The sequence below is a fragment of the Aulonocara stuartgranti genome (genome assembly GCF_965226115.1).
Source record: "Aulonocara stuartgranti genome assembly, chromosome: 1".
NCBI classification, from domain to species: domain Eukaryota; kingdom Metazoa; phylum Chordata; class Actinopteri; order Cichliformes; family Cichlidae; genus Aulonocara; species Aulonocara stuartgranti.
In genome coordinates, this window is record NC_138939.1 from 40,375,434 (window position 1) to 40,395,349 (window position 19,916).

Genomic DNA, 19,916 nt, shown 5'->3' on the forward strand with positions numbered 1-19,916 from the left:
ATATCCATAGAATCATCACATTCTCTGTGAGATTAAGCTCAGCTATTGAACGGTGTTTATTTTAAAGTAAAGGCTTTAAAACCAAGTTAGTACAAAGTGTAAAGTAAAGTGTGCGTGTTAGTCCCCCATAAGGAAATAGTTCCTCTGCATTTAACCCATTCACCCAGTGAAGTAGTGGGCAGCCACCAGTGCAGCGCCCGGGGAGCAGTGTGTAGGGACGGTACCTTGCTCAGGGGTACCTCAGGGTAGCCGTTCAGTGGAGTCGAACCCCCGACCTTCCGATCATGGGGCCACCACTCTACCTACTGAGCTATCCCTGCCCAAACGTCACTAATGTCACATAACTTTGCCGACATGTGGCCAACAGTAATGTTTTCATGTTCTTCGTTATTAAACACTCGCACATAAATAAGTGACATAATATTCAGTACTTACTTTTGAAAGTTTACTCTTCGGCCGGCCCTCTTTTTCTGGCAAAATTATCCACACACACCGCCGCGCTATGCAGTCTGGGATATGTTGGGCCACAAAGTCTGCACCGCCACATCCTTAACATTCAGTGAAATGAAGGACGCATTTGAGGGCCGCATTTCGAGCAGCCTTTGAATTGGGACAGCCTTCGTCGCGTTGCTGTGACGTAATCGGCCTTAAAATGCGGCCTTTAAGGCTGCAGACCCTGGATTGGGATACAGCCAAAGACATGTTGAGGAGGTAATTTAGCCATTCAAATCAGCTGCGTTGGATTAAGGACACATCTAAAACCTGCAGGACACCGGCCCTTGAGGTCTGGAGTTGGACACCGCTGTTCTACGCCATGGACTCGCTGTTGGACTTTTCAAAACTTGCAGAAATCATGGTTCCATTTATCACAGCAAGTCCCGAGGCATCAATAAAGGCCCAGCTGACTGCTGGCCCAACCCATTATTAGGTTAAGGGCTTAACTTTTTCACACAGGGCCATACAGGTATGGATATTTTTTTACCCTTAATAATAAACACCTTCATTTAGAAACTGCATTTTGTGTTTACTTGTGTTATCTTTGTCTAATTTTTAAATTTGTGTGATGATTTGAAACATTTTAGTGTGACAAACATACAAAATCAGGAAGGGCAGACACTTTTTCACACCACTGTATCGCTCTTCTACAGCGAGACTACAGATTCCAGAGGCTGCTGCAGACAAAAAGTCAGATCATGAGGAAAACAACATCGCCAGCCAAGAGTCCTCTAACCACACCCCATCTCCCTGTCAGAATAGCAGCACCACAAACTTTGAATCCCCTGTTCATCGTGGGAATTGCATCCGCACCATCACGAAATCAGTATCTAGAGGAGACCTGAACAGAGGAGGTGTGGCCGGATCTATCAGAAGTCCAGCAGTAACCGTACTGCCCAAACATTGGCTGGAGCACATTCCTAACAGGTCTCACACACTGACATGTTGCTTTAACCAGTCAGGTTTACTTTAGGGGACCTCTTAAAGGCTGAATATAGTGAAACTGTGTTATAAATTTCCTGTATCATATATTCACTATGAAATTATAGCCAGGAGCGATGCCTAATGATATGTTTTGATAAAGTCTCAGTCTAGTTTGCCAATGGAAGAACTCAGACTTGGTCAAACCTGGTAAAACATATACAGCCTGTTGAGAAAGTTTCTTTTTGATGTCCACTTTAAAATATTGGTAACGAAAAAAACGTAAATTAAAAATGATCAAGCAATTCAAATAGTTTCTTTTATACATATTTAAAAGATTAACTGTTATTTCTAACTTATGACATTTCAGAAGTGAACTTCTCTCATGCTGCCCATTATGTAAATCTGTAATCTGTATAGATTTCACTATAATCTAAAAAAATAGGTCTATAATTTTTCATGCAAAGACATAAAACATTAAGTCATGACTATGGCATCCTGCTAGTATGTGTCTCTGCCTCTTCCACATCCCCTAAAGTCAGCTTATTAACATGTATATAGAGATACTATTAATAATATGTATATATCAGGCCCCAAAGTATTTGGACATTGACACAATTCTTTTATAGTTTTGCCTCTGTACACCATAGTAGTGAATTTCAAATTATTTCAAAGCTTTTAACTGTATTTTAAATATGAGGGCCAAAGACAGGAGACTATCACTGGGCCGATAAAACAAAATACAAATATTAGAAAGAACTCCAAAAGTTTAGGGGTGGTCAAATCAACACTTTGGTACAATCAAATAAGAATGAAGGCACTCACAACACCAAGAAACTTGAAAGGCCACAGGAAGACAATGAAAGTGAACAATGACAAAATGATTTCCATGGTTTAGAAAAACAAAAGCATAACGTCTAGCTAAGTCAAGAACACTCTCAAGGCAAGAGACACCAAAATTAAAGAGGTTTACAACAAGGTGCAAGCCACTGGTTACACCAGAACAAGAGGGCCAGGACTTCTCCAGAAAACATCTAACAGAGTGAACATATTTCTGAAAAAAAAAATGTTTGACAGATGAACAAGATTAACTAGTACCAAAATGACGAGAAGAGAAATGTGTGGCAGAGAAAAGGAACAGCTCGTGATCCACAACATGCTAAATTATCTGTCAAACATGGTAGAGACAAAGTTTGTATTGTGGCAAAGGGAACCGAGTTATACTACGCAGATTCGACGAAATGCTGCCAAACTGATCGTCCATGGGTTCCAGGCTTTAGTCAATCATTGACTACAAACGGCTGCCAATCAAGTGCCTCTTGATTTTGATATAACAAGGATTAAACGTTCAGCCCCAATTTGCAGCTAAATAATCCTTAATCAGCATTTTATCAGGGGGCAGAGATATGTAAAGACAGTATCATTTTCCCCTGTTCGACAACACTAGTGTTCTGTGGAGAGCACTGACATTTGTAATCCATGGAAAACAACGAAATGTAATCTGCTGTAACACAAAAGCTGATTGTTATTGTTGTCCTTTTTCATTATAGGCCTCCACCTTTTCTTGGTGGTCCTAGTGGTACCTGCAGATCCAAGTCCTACCATCACATGGTATACAATTCTCCACCTCACTGTTCTGAGAGCATTCACTCTGACCCCTTGTGCAGGAAGACTGTACATTCTGTTCATCCAGTTGAAGCTGCTGGGATCATTACTGCACAGAGTTATAGAGGACGCCGTGGTCACACCACCCGCTATGTGATTGTCAATGAGCATGAACCCAGGAAAAAGTTGCTGCGCTCAGCCACACGGATCCCACGCCATTATTTCATGGAGGAACCCACAGAGATCATGGAACTGTACCCACGTAATGTCAGACGCTACACACCACGCAATGCTCACAGTAAACCACGTCCTTACCAGTCCCACGCATCACAGCAACATCCAAGTGAAGAGGATGAGGAGGAAGACCAAGGGAAAGGCAGGAGAAAGATGTCACTAGGGAAAACTCATCGGGCCCGCTCACCGTCTAACCTCCAACAGCCAGCACATTTCTACATTGGTGACCGTCTAGAAACCTACATAACTATATCTAAAGAAAACCACACAGCTCAAGGAAGATATGGGGCTCAAGACGTAGATGAAGAGGAGAATGGAGTAGGAGAAATAGCCTGTGGAGATGAAGAGTCACACTCTGAGTCACAGGCTAATGTGAGAGTAGTTGACCCTCTTCTTCTGCAAACCAGATGTCACATTCATTCCCCGAGAAGACAGTATCTGTCTCAAACTCGGGCCAGACATGTTGAGCCTCATGTGAAGTCCAAGACAAAGCAAAAGCTGGAGAATGTGCAGACTGAGTCAGACTCAGCTTCCCTGGCCTCTAGCAGTGACCAGCAGAATAGCAGCAATGACCAGTATATTCAGGTTATCCACAACAAGGAGCGCTATTTGAAGTCTGGAGCCAGGCAAGGACAAATGGCCAAAAAGAAATCCAAAACCAGCTTTGATCTAAAAATCACTGAATCAAATGATCTGGTCTGCTCCAATGTTTGAAATGTTGGTTTCTGTTAAATAATATATGTAGCATTAGGCATTAACTGACACTCTGCACTGAAAGCACACAAAAATGTCATTTCCTTTCTGTGTTTGTGTGATTCCATATCCTTTTGATGCTGTTAAATAATTGCACTAGCTATTGTGGAAGTGCAAAGAACAATAGAAGAATGTGTCTACTTGTGTAACATCAGCAATAAAAACATAAACAACTTAAATAATTACATTTGGTTGCCTTTTATTATAGATGGATAGATAAAATTGTATCCGAGCTGACTAAAAATACCCAGCTTAATTTGCTGTAATCACGGAAGAGGGTGTTCACGGGTGCGTGTGAAGCTGGAGAAATTTCTATGAGGACTGAGGGACTTCAAAATATGATAGATGTGAGCTTGCTCTCCCTAAATCAAAAGTATATCACTTTATTAAAAGCCACTGGGCTTTTTATCATGGGAATACTGGAATCACGTTTTCTAAAAGTTCACTGAAATCTATTTGTTAACGTTTAATGAATGAATGAATGAAAAGTAATTAAATAAGGTTTAAAGGTGTTTTGTTTTGAAAGCTACCGGAAGTTTATTGTTTTTGATGACGCGATATCTCAGTAACTGATTCCGGTGCTTTGTTTGTACTTTGGGGAAATTAATTGTGCAAAATTACAATTTTGATGCTTTGAATCAGGCAGGGACAAAAGTCACACCACCCTAAGCCAATGGAAGATAGTTGCTCCGCGATGCGGCCGCTGCGCAGCTCGTCTCATTCATTCTGGCTAACGCTAGCTTTGTAGCGGTGGTCCACACTAACCTGACCAGGGTTTGCGTTTCTAGCCTTCGTTAGGTACTTTTAGCCGCTGGACCTGACTTGTATTGTTAAGATCCAGCGTGACTTCAGTTTTGTGTTTCCCGTCAGCTATTTAATCAGTCTCCTTTGGATTAGGTGAGCAACATTAATTGTTATTCCCAAAAATGGATTTTGAACATAAAGCGAAAGCAGTGGCCGACTGCTTGATGAGCTACAGGAAGGATGAGTCTGGATGGAAAGTCTGCAAGAAATCGGTAAATGTTTCTTACATCCTCATATGAGCTCAACACTATTTCCCTACGTTTTCCAGATACATGCTGTTCTCTGGTCTAGTGGGTTAACTGACGTGGCCCGCGTCGGTAGTTCAAAGTTCACAAACGTTAGTTTGGGATTTCTAACTTGAAAGCTTCGCTAATAACATTTTGCATCCCACTCATTCACCACAGAGAAGTAAAACGTGTGTTTTACTACTGACTAGAATACATATTGGTGGTTTGTCAGTACCGGAGTCCGGACTTTCCGTACTCGTACAGGTCAGCTGTTCACACAGGTAGGTTTATAGTATGGAAGCGTTCCTACTGCAGCTCTCCTCTGGATAAATCTGTACTGAGTCCCAATCCTCTGAACCCTTTGCACAGTACTCTGTGAATTTTATTTCTTATATCGATTCTCCTTCAGCCTCATTTATCTGAATTGCCTCGCTGTTCTCAGAGACGCAATTTAGTTTGCATTGAATTTTTGAGTCTCTAATTCACATTCTCCCGTCACAATGCTGGTTTTCACTGAAGTGAACTACCTGCATCTCTGTACAGAAGTTACAGTGCATTGTTAGATCATCCTGCAATTGCGACATGACAGTAATTTGCCTCACATAGTAAATCTGTCCCATATCTATAAAATGAGATCAATCTTATTTTCTCATATTTTTCTTTTGTCATTTAGTGGAACTTCTTTCCTCCTCCCTGCTAAGAGTTTCTGTAACTGCAGTAAAATCCCCTCCATCCATCACTGATCCCAGCTGACTTGTACTGAAGTAAAAAATAAATCCTAAGACTAAAACTACATTAAAGTGCGTTACCAATGAACACTGATTATACAGAACGTTAAGCACATTTTTATCAGTGAATGTAAATCATAATCTTCAGCTGATGGAGAAACAACTCAACAAGCAGTTTTTATTCCACCAACGTGATGTTCAGAGTTCAGCTGTGACTTTAACAAACTGTTGTTAAAAACTCTAAATATATCAGGAATTTATGCTATGACTTCCGTGATCTGAGCAATTGTTTATTATGTCTGTTGCAATGAATTATGGGACACTGTTCTCTCCCACCTTTTCATAAAGGATGGTCCAGTGTACCCTCTGCTAATGGAAGCATTGAAACTCCTTTCTTTATTATTTGGAGAATTGGAACAGCTCTTGTTAAGGCTGCCACACAGATACTTCCAGGTCACATCTCTCAGTTAGGAGCCTGCCGAATCAAAATGAATTCTGTTTTCTGGCAGGCGGTGACATTCTACTTTATTTAACAAAAATTCAAAAGAAAAAAACAGGAATACAGAGGAAGTCCAGATGTCATGGTTTCCTAGTAGCAGGTGATTCATGCACATCCATTTAAGGTTTTGTAAGTGAGTTGTTACTTCTATTTTTAGACATTTGTATAAAAGTTAAAAATTGAGGTTAAATGATCACAATTCAGGTTTGGATTTACACATCTGTCAAATTGCTTTGTATTTGTATGTGGATTGGAATTTGTGAGTCCTCAAAAGTTAGACAGAAATCACTGTACACTGTACAGTACATGACTATAGGTCAGGAGCAGGTCATCTGTTAATCGAAAGCTTGGCAGTTCGATACCTGGCTGCTCCAAGGTGCATGCCAAATATCCTTGGACAAGATGCTAACCCCAAATTCTCTGATGCACATCGATGTGTGAATGTGCGTGAATGTTAGATAGAAAGTTGTTAAATATAGAAAAAAAGAGAAAACATGCTACATAAGAACCAGTCCATTTATCATGCGTAAATCTTACATGTATGCATTTGTAACACTGAGGTAAATCTCTCTGCTAGGAGAGACCTGGCAGATTGCTAGCAGTCTCTGGTGGGTAAGTCTACTGGTAGAAATTCATCATCATCTGCAGGGTTTATTTAAGCTGATGCTAGCTGAGAGCAGAAAACGTTTAACTTAGTGATGAATTCAGATGACAAACTTCATCATTAGTTATTAAGCTGATATCAGTGTTAGCCTGCTGTTATCCAAGAAGAGTAGGATCAACATCAAAGTGTTCCACACTACCTGGTTTATCCATATTCAAATATACAGAGATTCGTTTGCATATACCTAGTTCAGAGGATGAGCCACAGGGATATTCAACCGTAGTGTTCCCCCATCTGCAGCTACGCGCTGACTGAAGAACATTAACCTTTAGAGGTTAATGTATTTGTGGGGTTTGTAACTTGTAAATCTATGTTTTCTAATAGAGGGTTGATGAACTGGTCTGTTTATTTAGAAAATGAAACGGGAACAGAGTGGAAGCCCAGATGTCACAGTTTTCCTATGGGACTTGAACATAACATACATTTGTGGATCTCATGTATTTTAGACACATGTATGCACAAGAAGCTTTTAAAAAGAAAAATGATTCGATTTGTGCAACTCCAATTAAAAAAGTTGCACACAGATGATCGCTGTTTATTTTAAATGTGTGCATCAAGTTTGGATGGACACATTTGTAAAATTGTTTTTTTTTGTATGTGAATTGAAGCACACATTTGTGTGTACCCAAAGGTCACACACAAATCACTGTGCACATTTGTAAATCTTACACACTTGTGTATCATATACATGTGTAACTCTTTTCATGCAAATTTCTCTGCATAGGTTTTCAACAGACCTGACACGGTCCAGTATAACCAAATGCTGTTCACAGTTATTGTTCCGTTTTCTTTGGCAGAACGATGTCATTGTGTCGTGGCGACCCTCGTCTGAGTTCCCGGGGAATCTGTGAGGAATCTGTCCTTTTTTCACTTCTTTTGCACTATTGGTTTCCTGAAGTATTAAGCACGCATCAAATATACAGATTAGTGCTTTTCTGGAGAAAACATTGCTGTGCAGGTGCAAGAATAAAAACAGACATAAGGATAATAGTGACTTCTTAAACATGTCAAAGCAGAAATGCCTCAGAAAAACGTTTGTGCTTGTTGGGGTTCCTGGAATATTGGTTTTTTGCACTTCTGTTCATCAGTAATTGTAATCATACATTTATCTGTGGAGGGTTTTATTCAACTTCTAGTTTAACTCAGATAAAAAAAATAGAGTAGTGTGTGTTCTTGACTTTAAAGTGCAGGTATCAAGGGGAATCTACCAGTTCATGGTGGAAATTCCCTTTTCAGTGCAGCTGGCCAAACGATAAGGAACCCATTTACTGGTTAAGAGACACAGATAGTGGACAGCATATACTCAGTTTCTTAAGATAAAACTAACTCCTTGTTACTGCAAGGGGCAGCACAAAAGTGACCCTCTGGGACTGATTTTTAGTTTTAGTGTTCTTATTTTCCACCAAGTTATCAGTTATGTTACTAGTTAGCTAACAGAAACCAGTGCAAGTCTGTTGACTGCAACCAGCCAACAAACCCAATGATGTCACATTCTGTTCTGCCACAAGATGGCGTTAAGTGATTCAAGTTTTTAAAGCACGTTTATTTCTTAAGTCCAGCTACATAGACAAGTTTTACATCTGTGTCTGTTTTTGAGGGCAGAGCTAGGACCTGGCGTGCACATATGTGGACATCACAGTTTGGGTTGTCTAGGCCAAAATACAAAGTTTTGCTCTGGGGCCTGATATCCACGCACGAGGACATAAAACTACCACTGTTCTTTTGAAATTTAAAGCGAATGTCCTCATATGTGGATCTCATCTTTCTCAGAAACAAATATTAAAAAAAGCCAAAACATCTAATTCTTTGTTTTTACATTCATCAGGTCCCAAAGAGAAATGAAAAACGAAATGAAAGAGTTTGGGTCTTAGGAGCTTAAATATGTGTAGAATATAAATTATTTCATTACACTGGCCTCATAATGAAAGCTTGTAAAGTTACAGCCGATCATTATTACTTATCCTAATGTCTGATGACGATATGAACCTAAAAATTGGCATATAGCTGAACTGCATTGCATAAATCAGAGTGTATTATTATGCTGAGTTCTTTTATTCGTGTAGCACAAGTGTACAACAACAGTTGTTTCAATGTTCTTTACAACATAAAGTAAAGACCCTACAAAATGATCCAATAATCCTCTTTAAGCCAGAAACTGGTTACAGTGGGAGGAAAAACTGCACTCAGGAAAGACACTGAGGGTAAAAATGGGCTGCTCTCTAATTAGATATCTTTTTTTTAAATTGATCATTTCATAGCTCCTATTTAAAGGAATCAGTTTGGAGCCATTGCAGTTTTCAGAAAAGCTAGTGAGTCCACTTTACATACTTAAATGCAGAGCTTTAATAATGCTCAGTGCATCACCTGCATGCGAATGTTTTTGCAAGTGGCATTTCTAACAGAATGTTTTGCTTCTGTTATCTGTGTGCGTAGGTCAAATTGTTTTCTTATACAACAGTGTGGTAGTCCTGCCTTCATAATCTTCTCTCCTCACTATGTGCCATTATCTGATTACACTGGCAGTTATAAGGGTGACGGGATTGTCAACGGCACTCCTGAAAAAGTGTGGGAATGTCTTAAACCGGTGCCCAATGGACTCAGAGTCAAATGGGACAACAATGTCAAAAGGTTTGAGGTTCTGGAACAAATTACAGAGGTGTGTTATTTTTTGTCTCCTTTCTGTTCAAACAATGTTTTGTGATTATTTTCATTATTATTATTTATTTAACCATAGAGTTTTCATGTACACTGGGGGAAATACTTATTTGATCCCAAGCTGAAGTTTGCACAAAAACAAATGTTTTTTTTTTTTTTTTTTCAATTTACAGTAGTTTTCTTTAATAACAAGAGACTGAATATCAACCAAAAATCCAGAAAAACACATCACATAAAGGTTATAAATTGATTTGCATGCCTTTGAATTTCACTGAGATAAGTATTTGATCAATCAGAATTCAGTCTCCCACAGATTAGTCATCCAACAACATACTACTGATCTCAACGTGTTGATGAAATGAGATCGATGAAAATGACACCTGTTGGTGCAAATATTTGGAAATGGAAGAAATATAAAATGACAACAAGTCTCTCTTAGTCGGGAGTCCATGCAAGATCTTGCCTCATGGGTAAATCATGAGAAAGGTGCTGGACCAGTTCACAGCTACATGGGAGAAACTTGTTAATGATTAAGACAGATTAGGGGACCATGACATCTAGAACAGCATTGTTCGCATTATGCTTTGGGACTGTTTTTCTGCTAAGGGTACAGGACAGTTTGACTGTATTGAGGGGCCAATGGACAGGTCTGTGTACCATAAAATGAGTCATCCAGAATGACGGTGATCCAAAACATACTGCAATGGCAATAAAGGAGCGACTTAACACAAAACGCACTTGGTCATAGATTGGCTCAGCCAGTCTCCAGACCCGTTTTCATATAGAAAGTCTGGAACGAGTTGAAACTTCAAATTTAGAGAGTTTCTAGAGGAGTGGGCCAAAGCCCGTCCTGAGATGCATGCAAACCTGGCAACCAGGAAGAGTTTCACTACAAAGTCGTGTTTGCTTGGATCAAATACTTTTTCCCCTCAATAACAAGCAGATCAGTTTCCAACTTTTATGTAATGTGTTGTTTCTCTGCATTTCTGAGTAACTATTCTGTCTCTCTCTTCATTAAAATGAAACCACCAGAAAAATTAGGAACTGTTCATTTCTTTGTGAATAAACTTATAAATGCAGTTGGGATCAAATCATTTTTTGCCCCACTGTAGTTTTCCCCTCACATTCTTTAAAGTTCCATCAAGTCATTCAATTTTTAATTTTATTTAAAGCTGCATCAGTTTTTTGTGTTTTGTTTTGTTTTTGCTTTCCTCAAAACTATTTGGAAATCTTATATTAACCAGCATCTATTAATAAGTAGTATGAATGAAAGCACTTCTCACATCTCTTGCCATGGTTACGTGTTTGTCTGTTAATGAAAACTGATAAATTGGACCAATTAGGAAAAGTCACTTACTTTATTTTAAAATGAAATTCTTGCCTGGTGCAGTTTTAAGTGCTTATGCGCTTCACTTGTTCCACATTTGCTCACATTACAGCCGCACTCCACAATGGGTTAAATGTATTTTTCACCTCAGAGTTCTACACACAACACCCCATAATGATGAAATGTAAAAGAAAATAAAATAAAAATGTTGGCTTGAAATTCTTGCAAGTTTATTAAAAATAGAAAAACAAAAGTAACTTGACAGTCTTTGCCGTGACAGGTACAACTGAGCTCGGGTGCATCCTGTTCCCACTGATCATTTTTTAGATCTCCACCTGTGACATGTTCAGTTAATTGGACGTGATTTGGAAACGAACACATCTATCTAAGATCCTCTGGCAGTCTATGTCAGAGCACAAACCGAGTCATAAAATCCAAGGAATTGTCTGTAGACCTTCAAGACAGGATTGTATGAAGGCACAGATCTGGAGAAGCGTACAGGAAGAAATCTGCAGCATTGAAAGTCCCAGTGAGCACAGTGATCTTCATCATCTGTACATGGAAGAACTTTGGGACCACCAGTTATCTTCCTAGAGCAATCTGATCCTTAGTCAAGGAGGTGACAGTCCACTCACTCTCCAGCATTGCTATGTGGAGAGAGAATGAAAGCCACTTGTTTGTAAAAGGCATATGACAGCTGGAGTTTGCCAAAAGGCACCTGAAAGACTCGGATTAGAGAAACAAGATTCTCTGATACGATGAAACAAAGATTTAACTCTTTGGTCTGAATGCTAAATGTCATATCTGGAGGAAACATGGCACGCTCATCACCTGGTCAACCGTCAAGAGACAGGTGGGACTGAAAGATATTGAAGTGCTCCTGGTTTACCTCTCATTACATCTGAGAGAGGGTAAAAGTGCTTAATGTCTACAGGTGATACAGAGTTTATCTGTGTGTCAGTTTGCTATTAGTGAATCATCTTTCATTTTAGTCAAAAATGACAGAATCAAACACAGAATCCAAAGGTGTATGTGATTTTACTCATAGTTAACTGCTTCTTACAGGTTGCTCTATTCGGGGCCTACTTTTCCAGACCACTGTATCCTAATCCAGTTGGTTACCAGGTGCACGGATTTAGAGGAGAGCTACTGATAACTGGTGTGACTGAGAGGAATGCTTGAGCATAGGAACACTGGCAAATGTTCATGTTGGGTCTGTGTTTCCACAAGTCCCGCTAATTCTAGAGACTTATTCATCATGAAGAAAACAAGACAGTCGATCGATCGATTATTTGCACAAGGGAGGCCTCGTCTGTGTCCACCACGAAAGTGACCCCCAGATCTGACCACCTCCTGCTACCTTTTATTGGGAGACAGTTCACACAAAACACGTCAGAACAAAGCCACGCCCCCTTGGTTCTAAGACAAAGCATTTTATGTATATGTGTGGACTTGTGTAAGAGTGTGTGTGTGTGTGTGTGCGCGTGAGACCTCCTGCTGACCAAAGGGTCGTAAACCCAGGAAGTCTACATCAAAGAAACAGATCTTTCAGATAGGATGTATCTACAATAAAACCTCCCCCAGCACAGAGTGGTTGGAGAGGTGGTCAGGATCAAAGCTTTGATCCTACTGCTTGAACTAAGACTGTACAAATTTAAGAAACACAATGGCAACATTCAACAATTAGACTTAACATCTCAGATGGAGCAGGGTTGGCAAACAGAGGGTTGAGTAAATTTGCAATAATTTCAAGCAAACTTTTTGACTTTGTCATTATAGGATGTTGTGTGTGGAGGTTAGGGGTAAAAAATACTTTAATTCATTTTGGAATAAGGTTGAACCATGATAAACATGATAAACACTGCGAATACTTTCTGGATGAACTGATATCAAAATGTGGATCATATTTGTTCTTTGTTAAGCTTTATTGAGTACGTCCCCTTGTCGTCCACTCTTGTGCAGGACATCTCGATCTGCCGAACAGTCACGCCCTCTGCAGCTATGGGCATCATAGCACCACGAGACTTTGTAGATGTTATTTTAATTAAGCAATACGAAGATGGCAGCATTTCTTCAAATGGTGCGTAATGACTCAATGTTTGTCTCTCACTCTTCTTGTACTTCTGTCTTTTTTTACTCTCTAAGGTTGATTGTGATGCGCACTTAAGCACCGTTTTTACTTCCATGGCTCTTTGAGATGTTATGATGATTGGGATAAATCGTGGGAGAAATAATTATCTGATCGCCTGTAAACTTGCACAGAAACGAACAGCGCTGGCTGCTTCAGCACCGTGCTGACCCAATCATGTGGTTAGAGTCAGAGCCAAGTCAGGTTAGTTTGAGGCACACAGTTTACGGTGCCACTCAACATGTCGTCCACCTCTCAGTTTTTGTAAGCTGGGTTGAAGAAACGAGTGATTGATCTTGAAGGGTTTTTTGCACCATTTTAGTTACATTTTAGCAAAGAAGCTCAGAGACGTACAGATACACAGATGGAGGCCCGAGCCTCGGCCATAACAACATATCAAAGCTTATGTGGTGATACTGTCTGAGTAGCGACACTTATGGTTATACCTATATTGTTATATACCGCAGCAGCTTTCTGCAGCGTAATGGTGGGTATAAATACAAGTGTCTGTGAAATGAGGTTTCGGCAGAGGGCAACGCGACCATTACAGCGAGTATACTGTGGCCTTTAAGGTGCCCATATACCCTCTGCAGTGGTTGCTTCGCTCGCCGCCCCACAGTCATCACACAGATGCAGTCATTTATACCCGCTGATAAGGCACAAGAAGACGCTGCAGTTTTCTCCTAAATGATAGGTATCGCCACTCAGATAATATTGCATCATACTTGCTGATAAAGTCGAGAAGAAGTCAAAACCAGAAGCCAGGACTTTGTCAAGTGGTTGCTTTTTGCAAAGTTCCTTCCACAAACTCAAATTTGTAAATGGTTGCAACATCTTCCTCTGTGTGTCAGTGTATCTCTGAAAACGGTGGTTAAAAAAACCTGCATGATCGTACACTTCTCTTCAACGCACCAGGCTGCAAAAAAATAAATAAATAAATGGTGCAAGACCGGCCGACGTGCCACAAAAATGATGTCTTGCAACGCAGGATGTGATGTGAAAATCGCCATGTGACACAAGCAACACGGTGAGCATAAAACAGCCTTAGGAGGAGCAGCCAGGAGCAGTGTGTGTGCCGTTTGGGCTGCTGCAGCCGTATACACCAGTACACTCGTAAAGTGAGAGCAGTACGACAGCACTCTGACAGACAGCCCAAGTTCTAAAGACGACGACACTTGGTGATGTAAAGATGTATGACAAAGAAGCAGAGTGGTATACGCAAAGACAACTAACTTTATGAATCATTTTTTATTATTTTAAGCAGTGCTGTCCATGTGCAATGCACAGTTGACTTTTACCTGCACAATGCAGCGCATGAACAGTCTGGGACACTTTCTCCCTGACAGTGATATCACAAATGTCGACTTTATTGTAAAAGACATGATAACAGTGGAGTTGAAAATACTGGCTGTAACTGGATGATTAAAGCAGCTGACCTACTCCCTGGCCATAAAGTCAATTCAGTTTTTGTCGTGAATCGCTGTGTGGCAGGCAGGAGATTGGACCAAATGCAGGACTCACGGACATTGAAGGAGAGAACTGAAGAAGGCAGCTTTATTTTGGCTGTAAAACTCTTCATACAGAAAACAACCTGAAAACAGGGAACTAGAAATACCAACGTAAATATATACACTAAGACACTGGAAACCAGAGCTAGAAACTACAAGGAGCACAGAAGGAAAAACAGCATATTGAGGGTACGACGCGACAACGAGCAGGCGAAGACAGAGGACTAAAATGCACAACAGAGAAATCAGGGAATGGGAGACTGGAGGGAAACACAGCTGGAAATAATCAGGCAGACGAGACTGGGACAGAAGCTGAGCACAGAACAGAACTATCAAAAAACAGGAAGCACATGACAGGGACAGCAATGGGGTTATATGGTGCTACAAGGTCATTAAGATAAGATGGGGCCTGATTATTTAAGACCTTGTATGTGAGGAGCAGGATTTTGAATTCTGGATTTAACAGGAAGCCAAAACAGGAGAAATATGCTCTCTCTTTCTAGTCCCTGTCAGGACTCTTGCTGCAGCATTTTGGATCAGCTGAAGGCTTTTCAGGGAGTTTTTTGGACTTCCTGATAATAATGAATTACAGTCGTCCAGCCTGGAAGTAATAAATGCATGAACTAGTTTTTCAGCGTCACTCTGAGACAGGATATTTCTAACTTTGGAGATGTTGCACAAATGGAAGAAAGCAGTCTTACATATTTGTTTAATATGTGCGTTGAAGGACATGTCCTGGTCAAAAACAGACATAATAAATAAATGAATAGGACATTCGTCAGAGAAAGGTATAGAAGAAAATAACTGAGGTAAAATCACTATATTATCAGAAGCATTTGCCTGTTCTGAAGACGCCATCAGTTTCAGTGATCAGTGGAGCGTTAGGAACTACAATGCAACAAACTGATGCAAAATATGCTGGTTACTGTTCATATGCGTGAGACATGCAATAGCATTTTTATTGTGATGAGGTTAAAGTGCACGTTTACATTGTTACAATCTAATATTCTCAAAAACGTTATGAATCTTTGATTTATTCTCACATGGACCGGTATAAATAGACTCATATGGTTATGTGCTTGTATCTTTTGTGTGATATCAAAAAGCTACCAATACAATTCACCCGAGCTGCGCTCCCCAGTCTGGCTACGTGAGAGGATTCAACCATCCCTGTGGTTGCATCTGTGTCCCCGTCTCAGGGTGAGTAACTAAACAATGCATTTCATTTGTGTGTGTTTGTGTGTGTGTTAAAAGTTTCTCTCTTTTCCCCCCTTGTTTTTTCCAGAGAGCCCAACAAAACCCAGGTGCTGACTTTTTTCCAAACCGACCTAGGAGGCTACCTCCCTCGCTCTGTGGTTGACTCATTCTTCCCCTCCAGCATGGCGGAGTTCTACAGCAACCTGGCCAAGTCTGTTAAATCACTCAAGGACTTTTGACACAAAGAGTTGAATTCCTGCCTGAGGGCTGCTCACGAGTAGTTCAGATGTTCATGCCATTTTTAACAGTCTAAGTCAACAGTAACGAACAAGCTCAGATTATCAGATGATCACATGAACATAGACGTATTTGTACACGTGTTAAAAGCATGAAAAACATTCCTTTTTTATGAGAATAGTGTGGCATTAGACATTTCCTCTTCTTACTTGCGTGTATAGTAAACATGCACATTGCACGGCTCTTAGTCAACGTATGCTGATATCGTTTATTGGTTTTAACTTCATACCTCACATTTACAGCTGGTAAAAGAAGTATGAAACACATCACCGATGTTTCAAGTAAATATATTTCTAAAGTTCCTATTGACCCTTAAATTTTTACTATGTGTGTAACAACCCAGTTAATCCACACATGCAAAGAAATCAAACCATAGAGGTTCATAAAGTTATTTATAATAACAAAAAGGGGCAGAGGTTAAACACGTGAAGAAAGTCATGACTGCAACTGAAATCCATCAGTAATTAGAACGCAATCCTGCCACTCAGTGCAAATTAATATGAGCTTGTTCAGTCCCACCTGATGGCTTATAAAAAGTAACATTACCAAGGTGTCACACAAGAATCTCATGATGCTCTGCAGCAACTTTATTGTTGCAAACGATACTGATGGCACTGGTTACAGAGGAGGTTTTAAAATACTGAAGGTTCCAGTGAGCACTGTTGGGACCATAATCTGACCAAAAACCAGCCACAACCAGGTGATTCCTGCAACATTTCAGACAGAGGAGTGAAAAGAATAATCAGAGGAGTTTTCCAGCAGTGAAGGACCACTTGTAGAAAGCTACAGAAACACCTGGATCAGTAGGTACTGTTATTTCAAAGAAAAAATGAATGCACTCCACCCCCATGGCCTGTATCCATGTTCACCATGCGTAACTTCATTGCTGAATAAAAAGCATGTTGAAATACGTTTAAAGTTTGCTGAACTTTTAAACAAATGCTGGGAGAATAAAGTCTGTTCAGATGAGACCAAAACTGAACTGTTTGATGCCATAATAGAGATCATCAGAATCAGAATACTTTATTAATCCCGAAGGAAATTATGGAAAATTATCAAATTATTATCATCATCATATTATCCAAGAAACGCTATACCAACGGTGAAGTTTGGTGACAGGAACATCAAGGTGTGGGGCTGTGTTTTCAGCTTAGGGTGCTGGCATGCTTCACATAAGTAAATGAAGGATGTGTGGGGAATGTACGGAGACATTCTTGATAAGAATCTGCTGCTTAAAGACTGTTTATGGGGAAGAGTGGGCCACAACTCCCAGCAATGCATAGTTCTTCGACTTGAAGCTGCCATCACCAACAAAGGCTTCTGGATAAATTTCAGTAACCATGTTCAATACTTACACATCATTTTTTGACATCTATGGTTTGATTTCTTTGCATGTGTGGATTGGATGGGCTGTTACTGACATCTGTTAGAATTTCATGACAGTAGCACTGTTTCAAATATTTACTTAAAAAATGAGTGACATTTTCTATACTTATTTTACCTGCTTGTTCGTGTTGTACTTGAATTCCTGTGGTTTTGTTCACCTGCAAACGATGAATATCTACCTCTTTTATCAGTTATACTAAAACGATGAAGTATACATTGGAATTCGTGGGGAGCCCTTGTAAGCAAAACTTTTTTTTTTCCTTCTGGCGAACCTAAAATGCCTTTAAATTGGATATTTTTAATGCTGTTCACCTGAGCAGAAGCGTCTTCCTGTGACTTTCATGGCTGTGTTTTCTGAAGCACAGTTTCCATTCAGTGGAACTTTGGTAGACTGGTTCAGTAATGACCAAATCAATTATATTTCATTTAGGAAAACCTAAAAAGGTTTTTCTTTTTTGTTGTTGTCAATTTTATACCAATTTATAAAACTATGATTGACAGATTTGATGTAAAAAGTTTTGAAAATTAACTATTTTAAGTGGCATGAGGTAACTGCATGTGTAAGACAGAATGATAAGAATAACTGCTGTGTAACTGGCTTAAGATATCAAACTGTTACAACCCAATTCAAAAGAAAAAGGAAATTTTCGGTGACGGTGAAGTATCGGCAAGGTACGGTAAACGTCACACGTGAAACAAACATAATGATGAAATGAAAGTGAGACAGAAAATAAAAATAAGTGGTATTTATAAGATGAATATAAGAGATAAAAATCACAGATGTTAATAAACGCTGTACGCGTCGTGATATTTGGACAAAGTTTTGTTCTGATTGGCTGACCCATTATGGAGGATAGCTGAATATGGGTAAGAGCTTATTTCATCTTTTTCTGTTTTAACAAGTAAGCAAACATTCAATTGAATCTGTAGAAACTACAGTAGTCTATTTGCAGTGTTTTGGGGTTTTTTACGGGGAGGGGTTACAGTTTGTAAATCCTAAAGACAAACGTACGTTTCTGAATGGAAGTGCACTGATTTTAATCTTAATTTAATCTAATTTCATTTTCAAGACAGAGTGGGGGACTTTGCTAGCACTTAATAATAATGCATAATAGTGTCATACTAAGCATTATCAAGGTATTAGCAAGAGCTTAATTCACCTTTTACATTGCATTACACTGTATTATGCCATTTATAAATATAGCTATATTATTATGAATATGACCATGACTATGATTATTGCTAGCAGTGATGTAGTGTCAGTGATTGCTGTACACGGTGTCCGTATACAAAACCACATACTAGGGAGGATTAATTACATATAAAAAAATAAGTACTTGCTAATAGGCTAATGCTTAATAGTGTGACACTATAAAGTGCTACTGGAGCTTCACATTAATTTATAGTGTTTTGTTTCTTCAAATTCTATTGATGGAACACATGGATTAGGAATTTTTATTTCTTCAGCATTATGACAATTTTTGCCAATTTGGATTTCCTTTCGAAGAACCATAACTGACAGCATAGACAAATAAAATCCCATTATGATTAATTACCTACAATTATCAACACTTTAATGAACCAAGTTCAAACCAACACGTGTATAATAGTCCCCACTGTATTCACTGATTTGAGAGGTTGTAATCACAGAGTTGTGGTTGTAATCAGTAAAAATAAATGAATATGAGTAAACTTTGAATGCAGCTCTCAGTATATTTGTGAAAACGTCAATCAACACATTTGTGAATATTTTTTCTGTAACTGTATATCATAAAAAGTTATGAAAATATTTTTCAAGTGAAAATGTCAGAATACAAGAACATTTTTTTTCTGCACTTTTTATTCTTCAAGCTCTCACGTTTTCCAACACATTCAGGCTCTGTGGTGCCTCGAGGCCACCCTCGTGAAATCTGCTATTGATTGTTTTGTCAAAGACATTCACACCATTGGCCTGCTGGTGTGAATGTCAGTATCCAAGACATTTTTGTGTAGGGCTCTTCCAGTGCTCATCCTGCTTCTCCTTGAATAAAGAAGCAGATGATGGTCCCGTTGATGCGTTAGGACCTGTCCAGTTCTCTGGCTGTCTCCTGGAATTTCCTTCATAATCTTGAACAAACCTTCTGGCTATGGCACGTATTGATGTGCTTGGAGGATTTGGACTAGCTGTGCAAGGGTCCAAGTTTCACTTCACACTTACTATAGTTTCACTGACCCTAGCAAAATGCAAAACTGGTAAAAAAACAAAACAGAAACTATGAGAAGACAAAATGTCAGTGGCCTCCGCCTGTAAAACCGTTCCTATTTTGGGGGTCGTCTAATTGTTGCCCCTCCAGTGCACCTGATGTTAATTTCATCAACCCCAAACAGCTGAAACCCCCTGACAAGATCAAAATCCAAGAAGCTTAAGTGACTTCGTGCTATACTTTCATTAAAAAGGTGTTCCTTTCATTTGTTACTTATGACTGCATAATTGTTTTTCAGACATTAA

At 39.5% G+C, this 19,916-nt stretch overlaps 2 protein-coding genes across 3 annotated transcripts in view; both read left to right on the forward strand.

Moving 5' to 3' along the window:
* Nucleotides 1–3,969, forward strand: part of tmc3 (transmembrane channel like 3) — a gene marked incomplete at its 3' end in the record, with an annotated part of 43,595 nt that extends 39,626 nt beyond the window's left edge. Inside the window, exons 21-22 of the mRNA XM_082530666.1 lie at nt 1,149–1,422; nt 3,084–3,969. Of these exons, the coding sequence (XP_082386792.1) occupies nt 1,149–1,422; nt 3,084–3,969 (1,160 nt within the window). The remainder of the gene's footprint in view (nt 1–1,148; nt 1,423–3,083) is intronic.
* A 586-nt stretch (nt 3,970–4,555) lies between these two features.
* stard5 (StAR related lipid transfer domain containing 5) lies at nt 4,556–19,127 on the forward strand. Of its 2 annotated transcripts, none has more exons than XM_082531339.1 (6): nt 4,556–5,024; nt 7,728–7,777; nt 9,364–9,586; nt 12,875–12,992; nt 15,655–15,748; nt 15,834–19,127. In XM_082531339.1, exons 1-6 carry the CDS (start codon nt 4,935–4,937, stop codon nt 15,982–15,984), a joined length of 726 nt encoding a protein of 241 aa, XP_082387465.1. In that variant the 5' UTR covers nt 4,556–4,934; the 3' UTR covers nt 15,985–19,127. The 2 variants fall into 2 exon arrangements, with proteins under 2 accessions (XP_082387465.1, XP_082387466.1); XM_082531340.1 differs by having other exon boundaries at nt 4,559–5,024; nt 9,454–9,586.
* The last annotated feature ends 789 nt before the right edge of the window (nt 19,128–19,916 follow it).